The 13,013-nt window shown below is 37.8% G+C and overlaps 7 protein-coding genes across 7 annotated transcripts; 2 read left to right on the top strand and 5 right to left on the bottom strand.

The window, feature by feature from the left end:
* Positions 1-759: 759 nt before the first annotated feature.
* On the top strand, positions 760-1,584 carry NCAS0J02070 (uncharacterized protein; the record flags this gene model as incomplete). The annotated part of the gene is made up of 1 exon (XM_003678476.1): positions 760-1,584. The coding sequence occupies one exon, from the start codon at positions 760-762 to the stop codon at positions 1,582-1,584; it is 825 nt and encodes a 274-aa protein (XP_003678524.1).
* A 38-nt stretch (positions 1,585-1,622) lies between these two features.
* On the bottom strand, positions 1,623-2,169 carry GMC2 (Gmc2p; the record flags this gene model as incomplete). The annotated part of the gene is made up of 2 exons (XM_003678475.1): positions 1,623-1,805; positions 1,879-2,169. The coding sequence occupies 2 exons, from the start codon at positions 2,167-2,169 to the stop codon at positions 1,623-1,625; spliced, it is 474 nt and encodes a 157-aa protein (XP_003678523.1).
* A 144-nt stretch (positions 2,170-2,313) lies between these two features.
* NCAS0J02050 (uncharacterized protein) lies at positions 2,314-3,442 on the bottom strand (the record flags this gene model as incomplete). Its single annotated transcript, XM_003678474.1, has 2 exons — positions 2,314-3,326; positions 3,412-3,442. The coding sequence occupies 2 exons, from the start codon at positions 3,440-3,442 to the stop codon at positions 2,314-2,316; spliced, it is 1,044 nt and encodes a 347-aa protein (XP_003678522.1).
* A 908-nt stretch (positions 3,443-4,350) lies between these two features.
* On the bottom strand, positions 4,351-4,731 carry NCAS0J02040 (uncharacterized protein; the record flags this gene model as incomplete). The annotated part of the gene is made up of 1 exon (XM_003678473.1): positions 4,351-4,731. The coding sequence occupies one exon, from the start codon at positions 4,729-4,731 to the stop codon at positions 4,351-4,353; it is 381 nt and encodes a 126-aa protein (XP_003678521.1).
* A 1,533-nt stretch (positions 4,732-6,264) lies between these two features.
* On the bottom strand, positions 6,265-7,338 carry NCAS0J02030 (uncharacterized protein; the record flags this gene model as incomplete). The annotated part of the gene is made up of 1 exon (XM_003678472.1): positions 6,265-7,338. One exon carries the CDS (start codon positions 7,336-7,338, stop codon positions 6,265-6,267), a length of 1,074 nt encoding a protein of 357 aa, XP_003678520.1.
* A 1,017-nt stretch (positions 7,339-8,355) lies between these two features.
* Positions 8,356-9,612, bottom strand: ECM7 (Ecm7p; the record flags this gene model as incomplete). The annotated part of the gene is made up of 1 exon (XM_003678471.1): positions 8,356-9,612. The coding sequence occupies one exon, from the start codon at positions 9,610-9,612 to the stop codon at positions 8,356-8,358; it is 1,257 nt and encodes a 418-aa protein (XP_003678519.1).
* Positions 9,613-9,855: 243 nt separating this feature from the next.
* SIR3 (chromatin-silencing protein SIR3) lies at positions 9,856-12,861 on the top strand (the record flags this gene model as incomplete). The annotated part of the gene is made up of 1 exon (XM_003678470.1): positions 9,856-12,861. The coding sequence occupies one exon, from the start codon at positions 9,856-9,858 to the stop codon at positions 12,859-12,861; it is 3,006 nt and encodes a 1,001-aa protein (XP_003678518.1).
* Between the last annotated feature and the right edge of the window lie 152 nt (positions 12,862-13,013).

Here is a 13,013-nt window from a genome sequence, read left to right as displayed (position 1 = left end):
GTGGGCATTGTCACAAGGGCAATTTTCAAACTTGTTCCACCAAAATCGATGGCAAGGATAGTATTATCATCCCCGAGTGTCACTGTCGAACTATTTAAGGAGGTCCTGACACCTTTCTCGAGCGTCTTTGTTGGAAGCATAGAAATGTTACTATTTTGTAACCTTGAAGCCAATTCTTCTTTGAATTTCAAAGAAATGTTGTCTAGGGAGTCCTTGCTAAGGAGACTTTCGCATAAATGAGACCAGACTAAATTATCTACGGTCATTTTTTTAATTTCTAAACTATAATTTGGGGGTATGTTTGTACTTGATCTCTTGCTAGGTGATCAATGGAAAATTTGAAAGACAATTGCAAGCAAACGAATGATTTAAACAAAGTGAATCAAACCAGTGAAAAATTTTGACAGCTTATTATATTCCCCGGAAAAGGTAATTTCGTGTTTTCGCGTAATCTGTCAACGCAGCCTCCAGGAATTTCTATTTTTGGTAATTGGTGATCTGTCCGTGTCAGCATACTCAACATCACAATGGGGGTCCATGGAGACCAAATCAGAAACATGGCGTGCAACTCTGGGCACTTGTCTGTCTGTTTCATACAAGTAATTGGTTTCTAAATACGGTAGTATTTGTTCTGGAGCTTCTATTCATACACACTAGACTTTTCCCCTTGCGGCACAATTCATGACACAAATGATGAAAAAAAACTTGTTGATTGTTCTTCGCATTCAATAATAAAACAAATAGCACAACTCAAAGACAATGAACAGAGGTAACTTGAATGAAAATGAAAAAATATTTGACGGCATTCATTCTAACGTTGAATCTCTACTTTACTCTTGCCTCTCCTATAAGAACAAAATTACGATTTTTCTATCTAATTCTATAGCCACAATGAATTGCTTTTACCGCATACTGGAACAGGACGTCAGAGAAATTAAGAAAAGCAGGGAAAGTCCAACAATGGCATTTAACCCTTTAACTATCAATATATTTTCCTTAAACAGTCATATGAGAAAAATGTTTATAAATGTGCAGAACGAATTGAAATATTTTGATTCTAGCGTGGTACACTCACTAATTCAATTAAAGACAATGTGTGGAAAAATTAAAAAAACAATTAATCACAAGGAGAGAATGGAAAGGAAATTAGGCTCTTTGGAACATGAATTAAGTTTATACATTAATTACAAGGATGTAAACATGGGTTCACACCAAAGGGTTGAAAAACATCGTCAAAGAACAATAAATAGAATTTCCAAATATAATGCTAGACAAAAAACATTGAGCAAAGTTTTAGAACAAAACTTGGATGTCTTTCAACAAATGTTTAGGGATTTTCTTGATGTTTGGTTCATAAATTATTATTTTACTACTTTAAGAATTGCAGCAACACTACACGGTTTTAGTTGGAATTGTCCTGAGTTAAGGAAAATTGGACTTTCTGGGTGTACTAATGGCGTGATTGACCAAAACCTTTCACCAATTTCTAAGAGTAACATAGTGGAATGTTTCCATGAAAATCAAGACTTGGTGATGGGTGAAATAGAAAACTTAAAGATAACAGATTTTCTAAATTTTATGTAAGATAAATACTAGCTAGAAAAAGTAGAAAAGTATTATTATTATTTCTCCTTAGTTAACCTTTCCACTGTTTTCCTTATCTCATTTGCTGACCTTTCCAATTCAACTTGCTTATATTCTAAGTGTTTTTCCTTTTGCTTCATCCATTCCTCAGCTTTACCAATGGACGTTGCTCCCCTATGGGAATCTATAACAAACGCAGTTTCCTTCCATAAACATTGTTTCTTAACAAATGTGCTTGTTTATTTAGTTAGTAAGAAACTCTCCACCCAATCCTTGAACATAATATTAACATACATGGTATAATTTGTCCAAACGATTTAAAGTAGAATCCACATTCTTAGTATATTCTTCAAGGATATTAGAAGATAAATCATACAATTGATCCCATTCAAAAACTTCAACTTTCCCCTCAGCTTTCTCAATCAATTCAGTAGTTTCCTTAATTCGTTTCATTATTTCATTCTTTAATACTTCATTCTTTTTCCTTTCTGTGTATTCTTCATTTTGCCACTGGGCGGCTAATTTTTTGAATTCAATGGATTCAACTTCTGTTTGTACACCTTGATCTATATGGGCTCCTGACATTTTGTGAGGTATATTTTATTGGTTTTTACTCTGTTTCAATGATGATGCCGTCGTTCTATAAACTTTTAGAATATATTTATATAATTAATTGCAATGTTAAAAGTAGCTTCTTTCTACTTCGGAAATTCTACATGCGCTTCCGCCTTATATTTTGAGAGGTCCCTCCTGTTGAGGACCATCTGTGTAATATCGTAAGGACCACCTAGGCCCCAAGAGAAAGACCAATGTCTTATCAATTACTCTAAACAGCCACGAGACCATATATACAACGAAGCATAATATGGCAATCAATCTTATTAGAAATTGAGTGAATCCAAGACGTCTATCATTGACAATGATAGTTAGGGATTCAAAATTGTATTTGATAAAGATACCTGGCGAATTCTTATCATTAGCATTTGTAATGTTCTTGTAATGATATTCACTTAGGGAATATTGATTTGTGTTTATTAGAACCCCCATCTTATTATATATGGTGGGGACCACAGATAAATGATATTGATAAGATGTTAATTTTTCATCAGGAACATATTTGGCAGTACTATCCAATGGGTTATCAACGTAGGGGAAAAAATCACCAAAGGAAAATTCATTAATCACATGTGTAAAATCAACTACATTTTCAATAGGTTGATGTCTATCTATTGTTGTTATTTGAAATTCACCAGCAACACGATTAACTGGGATGGAACCAAAAATATGGCATGCAGAATACTCCAGGGGAAGTGCAACATCATCTGTCCCTTGATTAAGAAATTCTCTTGAATCGACTCTGGGGCCGAATTGTGCAGGTACAGCTTCACTTAATATTTTGTCAATATCAGCGGTGACAATCTCATTCATAAGGTTTACTTTGACTCCAAAAGGGATAAAGAACACCATATCTTCAAAACTTAACTCTTCAGAAACCATTCTCATATCCTTTGTCTCATCAAAGACACGAACATCTAGTAGTCTACAAGTAGTATTAACATAAATGTCTAGGTTAATTTCAGTGACTTCTCTCACTTGATTATCCACCACATATTTCTGTTCAACAAATCCACCAAAATAACTACCAAACTCGCTCCATGCAATGAAAAGCAAAAATAGGTACGTTGCTATGGTACTCAACCCACCTTTGGTAGATTTCTTAGTATATTCTTCATCAGTCTTGGCTATTTGATAAAGGGTACCCCTCTGTTAGTATACCAATGGAACAATTTCACTCTATACTCTTCAGAATACGACAGACTCACATACGGAACGCATCAAAACTTTTCAAGGCACTCATTTCTTGATGTGACTGTTCTTCTACTGTGCTAATTTTTCTATCAACCAAATCAAATAATCATCTTGTATATTCATTTGACGGTTGTTCATTATGTTCGTATTTGTTTCGTAAACGTTTCCCACTCCATTTGACATTTTTTCCCCGAACATCTGCATTTTTTAAAGACACCACCTACTTTTATTAAATTTACCCAGCCAAAAAAATTGGTTTCCATCCGGGTCACCCATCTCATGATTTAAATGCCTTATAAACGATGAGATACTAGAATGAGAAGTTATGGCACACACAGAAAACAGTGAACACTAGTCCTCGAGATGGAAATCTTTTTGTGGAAACCTCTTCTTTTTTTTAAATGCAAAGATGACAGTCACAATAAGATGTTAGTTCAGAGTTTGAAAATATTAGATCTTGAACAGAATACATAAATTATAAGGTTTTAAATTTACTAGGGCAAAACATGGATGCTTTTATCTATATACTTGAATCTTGACAACAGTAGCTAATTTTCAGACATGAACTCAAAATCATTACGGGTATATAGATGTGACCGGGGTTCCTCAAGGATTGAAGTCTTGGGGTGACTTTTTCTTGTATAGACTGAACGGGGCCTTTCTGCCTTAACCCAAGCCCATATAAATCATTGACGGTTGAGCGCCATGACCAGGTAAAATAGATGGAAAAAGTCATTAGGCAGCACATCATTTTCCCGCCCCAGTAAAAGAGGGCATGAGGTTTCACTTACGCAGGTGTCTATCACTATCTGTAGGTGCCAAAGTTACCTTTTCATATCAACTTGCATGTATACAAACGAATGACTAATGAAGAGTTCTATCGACAAATTAAAATTAGAGGGTATGTATGTAAGTAAGTAAATATGTATGGTACAAATACGGCCGGATCTTAGAAGATCAGACTCTTCTCTTCCTATTGTAAAGAATTTCCTCGTCATCTTCCTCGAAGGAATTCTTCTGTTGTCTGTTAAACATGTCCAAGGAGGAGGATGTCGAGACCGTTCTTTGGTTGACCAACATGGGCGGCTGGAAATTGGATTGTGGGACAGTGAGCCTGGTATTGAACTGAGGAACGACCATGGAGGCGTAATCTCTCACTGGGGCCCCTGTGTTGTCGAGGGAGGCGGCCGTGACGTTGTTTGTAGTGGCGAACTGGTAGCCCTGGTCGATCTTTTGTCTTATCCGCATCCCGACCGTACTTAGTTGTTGCTGGCAGTTGTACTGCTCGTGGGGAGCCGGCACACTGCTTGTCTGGGTCTGCTTTCCCGGGTGCATCATGTCTGTTTGTTGTCTTGGAGATGCGATCAGACAAGATGGATGGATGATACGAGAAACTACCGCGCTTATATATTAGCCGCCATGGAAAAAAAATTGTTGTCATGGGCAACAACACACCCAGATATTTATTAGAGAGATTGCGTACACCTTATTATGCTCGTTACAACCAAAACCACAGTCCCTCCCACTGAACCAGAGCCTAAAACTCACGTAATAGCTTCACCGCTAGTTATATTTCTATTCGTGCTGCATATTGTCTTACATATGCCGCATAACATATAGCTTAGCGGACCTTCTTGCAACAATGAAGCTTGGATGGGCCTCACCCTAATCGTGTTCGTATTCAGGGTTACGAGGGATGAAGAGAGACTATACTGGCCAGAGGGAAAAAGTTACGAACAGTGGTAAGTATGGTCGTGCAAAAACAGCTTCACAGGTAAGCCAGTATTTGATGAAATCCTGGAGGCATGTTCGCTCACAGATAACCCCCATTTCAAGGGTGACAATGCGTACACTTACATTATCAATGACATAAATCTAAACTGGAGGATCTATAGGTTCTCTCTCATTGAGAATTGTGAATCTAATAATAAGCCACCTATTCTCTATGTTTTATATTGTAAAAAGCTAACGACAACCGCACAAAATAAAACATAGAGAATATGTGGCTTATCACAATTCTCAATGAAAGAGAACCTATAGATTTTCCAGTTTAGATTTATGCCAGTGATGTAATACGTGTACGTATTGTCATCCTCAAAACGGAGGTTACCTGCAATTGAACTGGCCTCCCGAATTTCATTAAATACTGGCTTTTAGGGAACTTTAAAGAATAATGGGACCTGAAGACCGAATAAAACTCTCATTTGGTTCAGATGAATGGGAGGCCAATGCAGTCTTCAGTTCTCCCAGGACGGTGTCGACCGGCTCTTCTCTCGTAGAGGTTAGAGTGTCTCATGCAATGTCACCCATGTAGACATATGTATTTTTGGATGGCGGAGCAGGCAGTGTTATTTGACTGAGGTGTTTATTGGTTGCTTTTCAGGGAATCATCACATCGAGGAACAGACAGAAGGAAACGAACGCAGTGTATTTATATGTATTTAATTCATTGGGGAAAAGGGTCCAATCTCCTCTGTATTACTCCAACAGTTGCAACGGCTGAAGGGAGAGTGGATTATACTGCTGTAAAGAGGAGAAAGAGAATGGGTTAAAAATGGCCATTGTTCGCATTCGGAGATCCTCTTTTGTGAAATCGGAAACTCGGGCCGAGTCGGATCGAGTAAAAAGAAGAAAAAGAGGTGATGGGCTAAAGGAACAGAATAGTCTTCCAGAAAGTACTTTGTGAACAGGCTATATTGCTGTTCAATGTCCGATTTTCATTATTTGCAATTTTGATGCCTGTCATGACACAATATCTTATGTTCTAGTATTACTGAGATTTATCAACTAATGTCCATGTATGTCCGAGGATATTATTTACTTTCTTGTTATATATTTGAGACGCTTCTAAACGTCAATGAGGAGCGTGTATTAGATCCTGGAAGCATAAATGCTCTCATCGGACTTTGTGGGCGTATGCCTATGCCTAGTTGGAGGTTCGTCATCCATCACAGGTGGTCCCAATGTCTCAGTGATGCCTTCGTCATCCATGAGGGTGTTGGCAACTTTGACAATATCGGCATCTGTGTCCACTTCTTCGTCTACCTTCTCTGACAACGTTTCGAACTTGGACCCACACGGAATGGCGTTCCAAACTTTAGAATAACTTCCCAACCCATAAGTATAGATAGCTGATAATTTGAGCCTTGCATATTCATCTATATTGACATCTAAATTGCAATGCGAAAAAAATTGATATATTTTATAAGGTAGGTCTTTATAAGGAATTTCTTCCAAGCTGCTTCTGACTCGCATATTTGTTTGAATGAGCAGTCTTTGCAACTGCCACGCAGTCGCAGGCTCACCCCTCTGCTTCAATTCTTTATAGAAATGCTGCCAAAGGTCCCAAAATGGGAAATTTAGTATATCGTTCGTCCCGGTCATAATCACAGCTGGTGGGTTCTCACCTAGCGAGCAGTCTGATTGGACACTTGTAATACGAAGATTAGCATTTTGATTGGATGGGACAGGCTCTCCTCCATATATTCGATCCATTTTGGGATCATAGGACTTTAGGGGTGGCGCTTCTTTGGCCAGGATAGAGTTGAGCCTCTCATATCCACCAGCTTCAATGATCTTCTTTTCCACTACACTCTCCAGCCCCCACTTGCTGACATCAGAAAGTATAAACAGAAAATGCCTGTTCCGGTTCCAGGGACCACGTATTATCAAAACCTCGGTCGTCTTGTATCGTAGAGTACCTCCATTTCCAGTTTCAGTCGCATCTCTATTTTCCTTTTCGTCCTCGTTATTACCGTCATAAAGCATATGTATTTCGTCGAAGAGGTTGCAAAGCACTGGATGCCTAGAGACCACGATGTTGTAGTAGTCGTTAATACGCCACTCTTCTTCAAACGACGCACACTCTTGGAGTTGCTTCCGTTTCTCCAACTCTGAGCAGGTGCATCTGGGCGTGCATCCGTCTCTCGTAATCTTGATAGGCATTTAAGTAACTTGCAAGACTGTGATTGATTGTAGAGTTTGATGTTTGTCAATCAGAAAAGACGTACTCATTTAGAGAGTAGGAAGGTTGTGCTATGTGAAGAGTTAATTGCCTTGACCTATTTGCTCCTTAATCAATAATCGACCGAAGGGAAATAAAGGTTATATGGCATTACGACATATTTTTTAAAAGAAACCATACGTAATATCATTTTAAAGACAATGATATTTAACCGTACATTAGAGGATTTAGATAAAATAGGACGTCGATGGGCTATACAAAGGTCTCTGGCATTTCATACGTAGAGGGAAGGAACGTATAAACCTTGAGGGAGATGGGAGTATGGCATATGTTATGACCAGACTAAAATTTCACTTTATTTGTAGGTTGCGTTGCTGGTGATAACGACATATAATTCTTCTATGGCTTCGATTAGGATTCCAATGAAACATTAATCCGCCGGTCCGGACTGTCTTGCTATGAGAACTGCTACTATAGAAGGTAGAAAATCGAATGAAACCAAGATGGAAAGGAGAACGTGCTATTGTGGGTTTTCTGCTTCCATGAAGGGTTTTGATGGTACATATTTGTCTCAACTTGAAAGGACGGTTGAGTGACTGTTCAGAATACAACACTAATATATTGACCTTTCCAATTAATGATAACTGTGGTTCCTTATTACTATCGTTGTTCAGATTATTTTGCTACACAACCAGTTTCGTGAGTTATTCAAGGCTAATCTAGATTAACCGAATTCTTTAAATTAATTAGAAACTTTGAAAGGAAGCAAATTGGGTCTCTCCACGCTCTATGTGGGTACTCTTAAAAAGGTTTGCTCGCTGGGTGTTTCTCAAACGCTTCACGACAGTGTTGCTTCATCTCTGCAAGGTTTTCAACCATTTTATTATTTATTCTATCATGTTCCTATATCTGTCTATCAAATGATTAATTGATTAGCAATATATATGCACTTCGTATCGCCCAGCAATACGTGTAATGAACTACAGTTCACTCGAAATTTAAAATTGCATCGTCGGCGATGGTTTCACCACTCTCTGCAGACTTCTATCACTTTCCTCACTCGAACGTAACGAAACATCTTGTAGTTCAAAAGCTTCTACAGAATTTGTAAGAGCCAAACCGTCATCAAATGGATCCAATCTATCTACACTCAGAGTGGGTGCTATATTCTCCATATCTTCCTCCGCTGAACGCAAAATGGATTGTTTCTTATCATCGATATTGGCAATCACCCCGGGCTGATACCCTAAAATTTGATTATCTGGTCTCTCGAGGGCAAACGTATCAGTATCAGCAAGACACCATTCAATACCTGACCATACAAAACATGATAGTCCTATGAAAAACGTCAACATCCATACGCATGTGAACCAGGCACCACCCAAATGATAAGAAAATCCAAACGCTTTCAATTCCTTATTAATTCTACTTTGCAAAGATATATTTATCCAGGCAAGAGTAATGACACTTGTTAATCCACAGACAAGTACTGCCAATGAAAATAAAGAAATGGAATGTATCAGGACTCTTTCCTTTGTAGCATTAATATATCGACCCTTTATATTATAGTACCATGCAGTCAAAACCGCGATCGTAAATTCAAAAGCTATCACTGCATATAATAATCTCAACATGATGATCTTCCTCCATTGTAATTTATTGATATACTTCGAGTACGAACTCGTTTTTCCGTCTGAGGATGTTGTATCCCCTTGGTATGCATAATCTAAGACAATGTTCAACCCCAAACTAGATAACGCTTCTCTATAATCAAATAAGTAACCGGGACCAATATAGTCACATTTCCTAACGGTTGTAGAATTTTGAACTTGCGTCATCTGAGACTCCCCTACCATCAAGTCAGCCGAGAAAAAAGTATCACATCGACCAAATAATGAAACGGTAATATATTGAGGCATATTCTTCACTTGATTAGCCGTATAAGAGGTCAATATATATAATTCCGAAGTGGTTAATCCAACACCGTTATTAACATCACTAGCAGAACCAGATTGCTCGACAGCATATTTCAACACTTCAAATAAACCCATGGTAATATCTGCAGAAAAGGTATCAAATCGTGACATATATAGTCTGTTCGGTATTTTCTTGGAGCCAGATGTAATGGTTAGACTTAATGCTATTATTAGGAGTGTGGATAGTATCCGCATCCCCTGAACGAATCTCTCTAATGTAGTAAGATTTTGAAAGGGTCTTTTCAGGAGTGTAATAAAACGCTCCATGGATGGGTTCATATGTGCTTACAGCAGTAGTATGCTGTTATTTAATCTAACGTTAAACTTAACTGCAACTATTTCATTAAAAATAGTCGATGAAATTTCAGGGCTTCTTGAAGACGCGTTTGAACATTTTCAAAACTAGTAAACAAACAAACAAGTACGTAAACTTCCATCAGACCAATTAAAGAACGTAAAATAGTGAACATACGTGTTGAAGAACCCTTACTCGGACCATTACCAATTAACTATAAGCAATAAATGGCTTGTTCTCAAAAAGATTTAGAAGGATGGCAGATAATTACTACTGATGAACATGGTAACGTACTGCATGATACAAGTAAAAGAAGATCCAGAAAGAGAGGTGGTGTTGAAAACTTTTATTTGCAAAGAGAAAAGGATGGGTTAAGCTTTGGTCGTGGGGATTCCGTTATTATGAATGATGCAACCACCGGAACTTACTCTGTCTATCTCGTTCATGAAATTCGTCCAAACACGTTAAATAATGTAGTAGAAATATGGGCTTTCTCGTACTTACGATGGTTTGAATTGAAACCTATATTGTGGTATAAACAATTCAATCCTGAATTGGCTGCAGAAAATAAACCAAGAGAATTTTATAACGAGAAATTCATAAAGGAAGTCGATAAGGACGAATTGTATTTGACCGCTGAACTTTCTGAAATTTGGCTATCGGATTTCATTGGCTTGGGTAACGTAATAACTAAGAAGGAAAGAGACGATTCTGGTGATTCTATAGTACCAGATGAAGATTTCTATGTCAGATATGTTTGTGAACCTACAGGGGAGAATTTTGTTAGTATTGATATTTCCAAGGAGAAAAGAAGAATAATTGAAATGGAACCAAAACAGTCTGAAGAACATTTAAAGCGTATATCTGTGCCCGCTAGGCCCACCAAGCAGACAACTACTGTCGTTGGAAAGCCAAGGAGCCATCAAAAGAGTCATGCCCTCAAAGAGAAAAAGGTCACACCAATTAAACAGGAAAAGGAACAAGAAGTGATTAAAACGAGTATGCAAGAAAAGGTTAAATCGCCTCTCGCTACTGAAAAGAACCAACCAACAAATGTGATTACACAACAGTTGGCAAACCCCACTACTGTGACCGAAACACAAGCTGAATCTACTCCGCCTGTCTCAAGGCCTCACTCAAGTGAAATAACATCTTTGTTTTACCATGATTCCGAAGAAGAAACATCTCCAAACACACAACCTCCACCCACGGAAAGAATTGGTACCCAGGTCACTAGACAAGAGACTGACACGACCCCTTCCATGAAGGAGAAAGTTGTCGAGAAAGATACCTCGGACCACGAAGAACAGAGTGCCTACGAAAGTGCCGAAGAAGTGATACCCGAACTAGATCAAGAAAGTGAAGAAGAAATTGAGGCAGTGGATGATGACGACTACGTTGAAACCGGGAGCCAACAAATTGAAGAAAGTCAAGAACAGCATGAATCGGAACAAGATCAAGAACAAGAAGAAGAGGACGAAGAAGTCTATGCTGTAAGGAGAAAACGTAAACTTCTTAGGGAAGAAGAAAAGCTTTCTAAAGCAAAAAAAGTATCCGAAGAAACTACACCAACTTCATCAGAAGCGTCTGATTTTAGTCCGAATCGCCTACAGCAAGCTAAGAATAGTTTAGCATCTGTGAAAGAAAAGTACGAAAAAATATTTAAAAGGTTTTCTCCAGCACCAGTAGAAAATAATGGATTACCAGATGTCTCAGACTTTGCGGATTCATCCAAGATCGATGTGGCTGGTTTGGAAAATAAATTAAGGCCCTCCATGAAACACAATCCAATTGAAACTTTATTTTCCAAAATTGAAAGTGATGGTTCAGATTTAGATAAGATGCGAGTTGAAATAAGCCATCTTATTAAAGATGACTCGTCAAATTCATTACCAGAGAAAGAATTTGCCAGTATATATACCAATATATTTGAATGCTTACTGAAAGGCAAGTCCCGGGCCATGTACGTTAACGGTATATCAGGAAGTGGCAAAACTAAGACGATAGAGGAGGTTGTTAGTGAACTACAATCGTCATCTCGTCAAAGAGAAGTACCAATTTTCAACTATATTAAAATCGATGGTATTTCCATTGGAGATTCTAAGGACTTTTACGTCGAAGTGTGGAAACAACTGTCAGGTGATGAGTTAGTACCAGGGGCCGCGTCAGAATCCTTAAACTTCTACTTTAAGAATGTCAAAATGAATACGAAACGTCCTGTAATCTTATTCCTTGATGACATTGATGCTCTTTCTTTAAAGGGGAAGGATATCTTATATTCCATTTTCAATTGGACTACTTTTGACAATGCAAAGTTGTGTGTGGTCGTTACTGGCACAATTTCTGAGTTACCCAAGAGTTTGCTCGGAAAAGATGTTTTATCTAGAATGAAGATTGTAAAGATCCCCTTTGATGAGGCAGAATACCCAGAATTGGAGAAGATTGTTAATTTCAGATTAAAAGGGGTCAATAAGTCATATTTTTATGTCAATCCAGATACTGGTCGACTCAAGTTTATTGATAGACATAGTAGTGAAGAACCACTGAATGAAACTGATGAGAACATGGTAAAGGTCCGTTTAAAGATAAGCAGTAAGACTATCGACCTTGGTTCTAAGAAGATTGCTGAAGCTTGTCCTAATATTGGTAGGGCTTTGGAAGTATGTTCCAAAGCTGTTCATTATGCTCAAGATGATTACTTGCGGAAACATGGGTTTATAACAGATGACCAAGTGGAAGAGCAAGACGGGAAAGATGAACAAAACACTGGAAAGATTTCAGGTGATGAAAAACAGAGCCAGAAACTACATCTTCGTCATATTATCAAAGCAATGGATGAAAATGTAAGTTTTGCAGCTGCTGAGTATATTAAAAACTGTTCATATCTTGGGAAGATTCTTTTGTATGCTGTTTACCATTACATTGAGACGAGTGGACCATTAAAAATACAGGTGAGAGATCTTTATGAGACCTTGGTGTCATTATTTAATTCAAATGCGAAGAATCCATTCATACTCGATGTGAAAAGAACAATTTTTGGCGTGGATACCGTAGTTGATATTGATTCAATACGCGTCGTTTCTTGGAACAAAGTAGCTGACGCACTAGGAGAGGGTCCACTTGTCACAATCGTTCATAATAAGAAGTGGAAAACCAAATATTTTGCATTGAATATCCCTGCTGGTGATCTAAAAAACTATCTTGAGCGTAACTTTGGTGTTTTGAGTCCATGATTATGTGTTTTGAGCAATTTATCCATGATTTCATAGCTTATATAAATATATAGGTGTGTCTTATAATAATAAAAAAATTATTAAAATATATTATTGTTCTTAAATGCGAATAAGAAACTATGCTATTTTTCATATATAGAGAGTAGGAATGT

The sequence above is a fragment of the Naumovozyma castellii genome, chromosome 10, assembly GCF_000237345.1.
Source record: "Naumovozyma castellii chromosome 10, complete genome".
Lineage (NCBI taxonomy): Eukaryota > Fungi > Ascomycota > Saccharomycetes > Saccharomycetales > Saccharomycetaceae > Naumovozyma > Naumovozyma castellii.
This window is presented reverse-complemented; position numbering and strand designations above follow the sequence as displayed.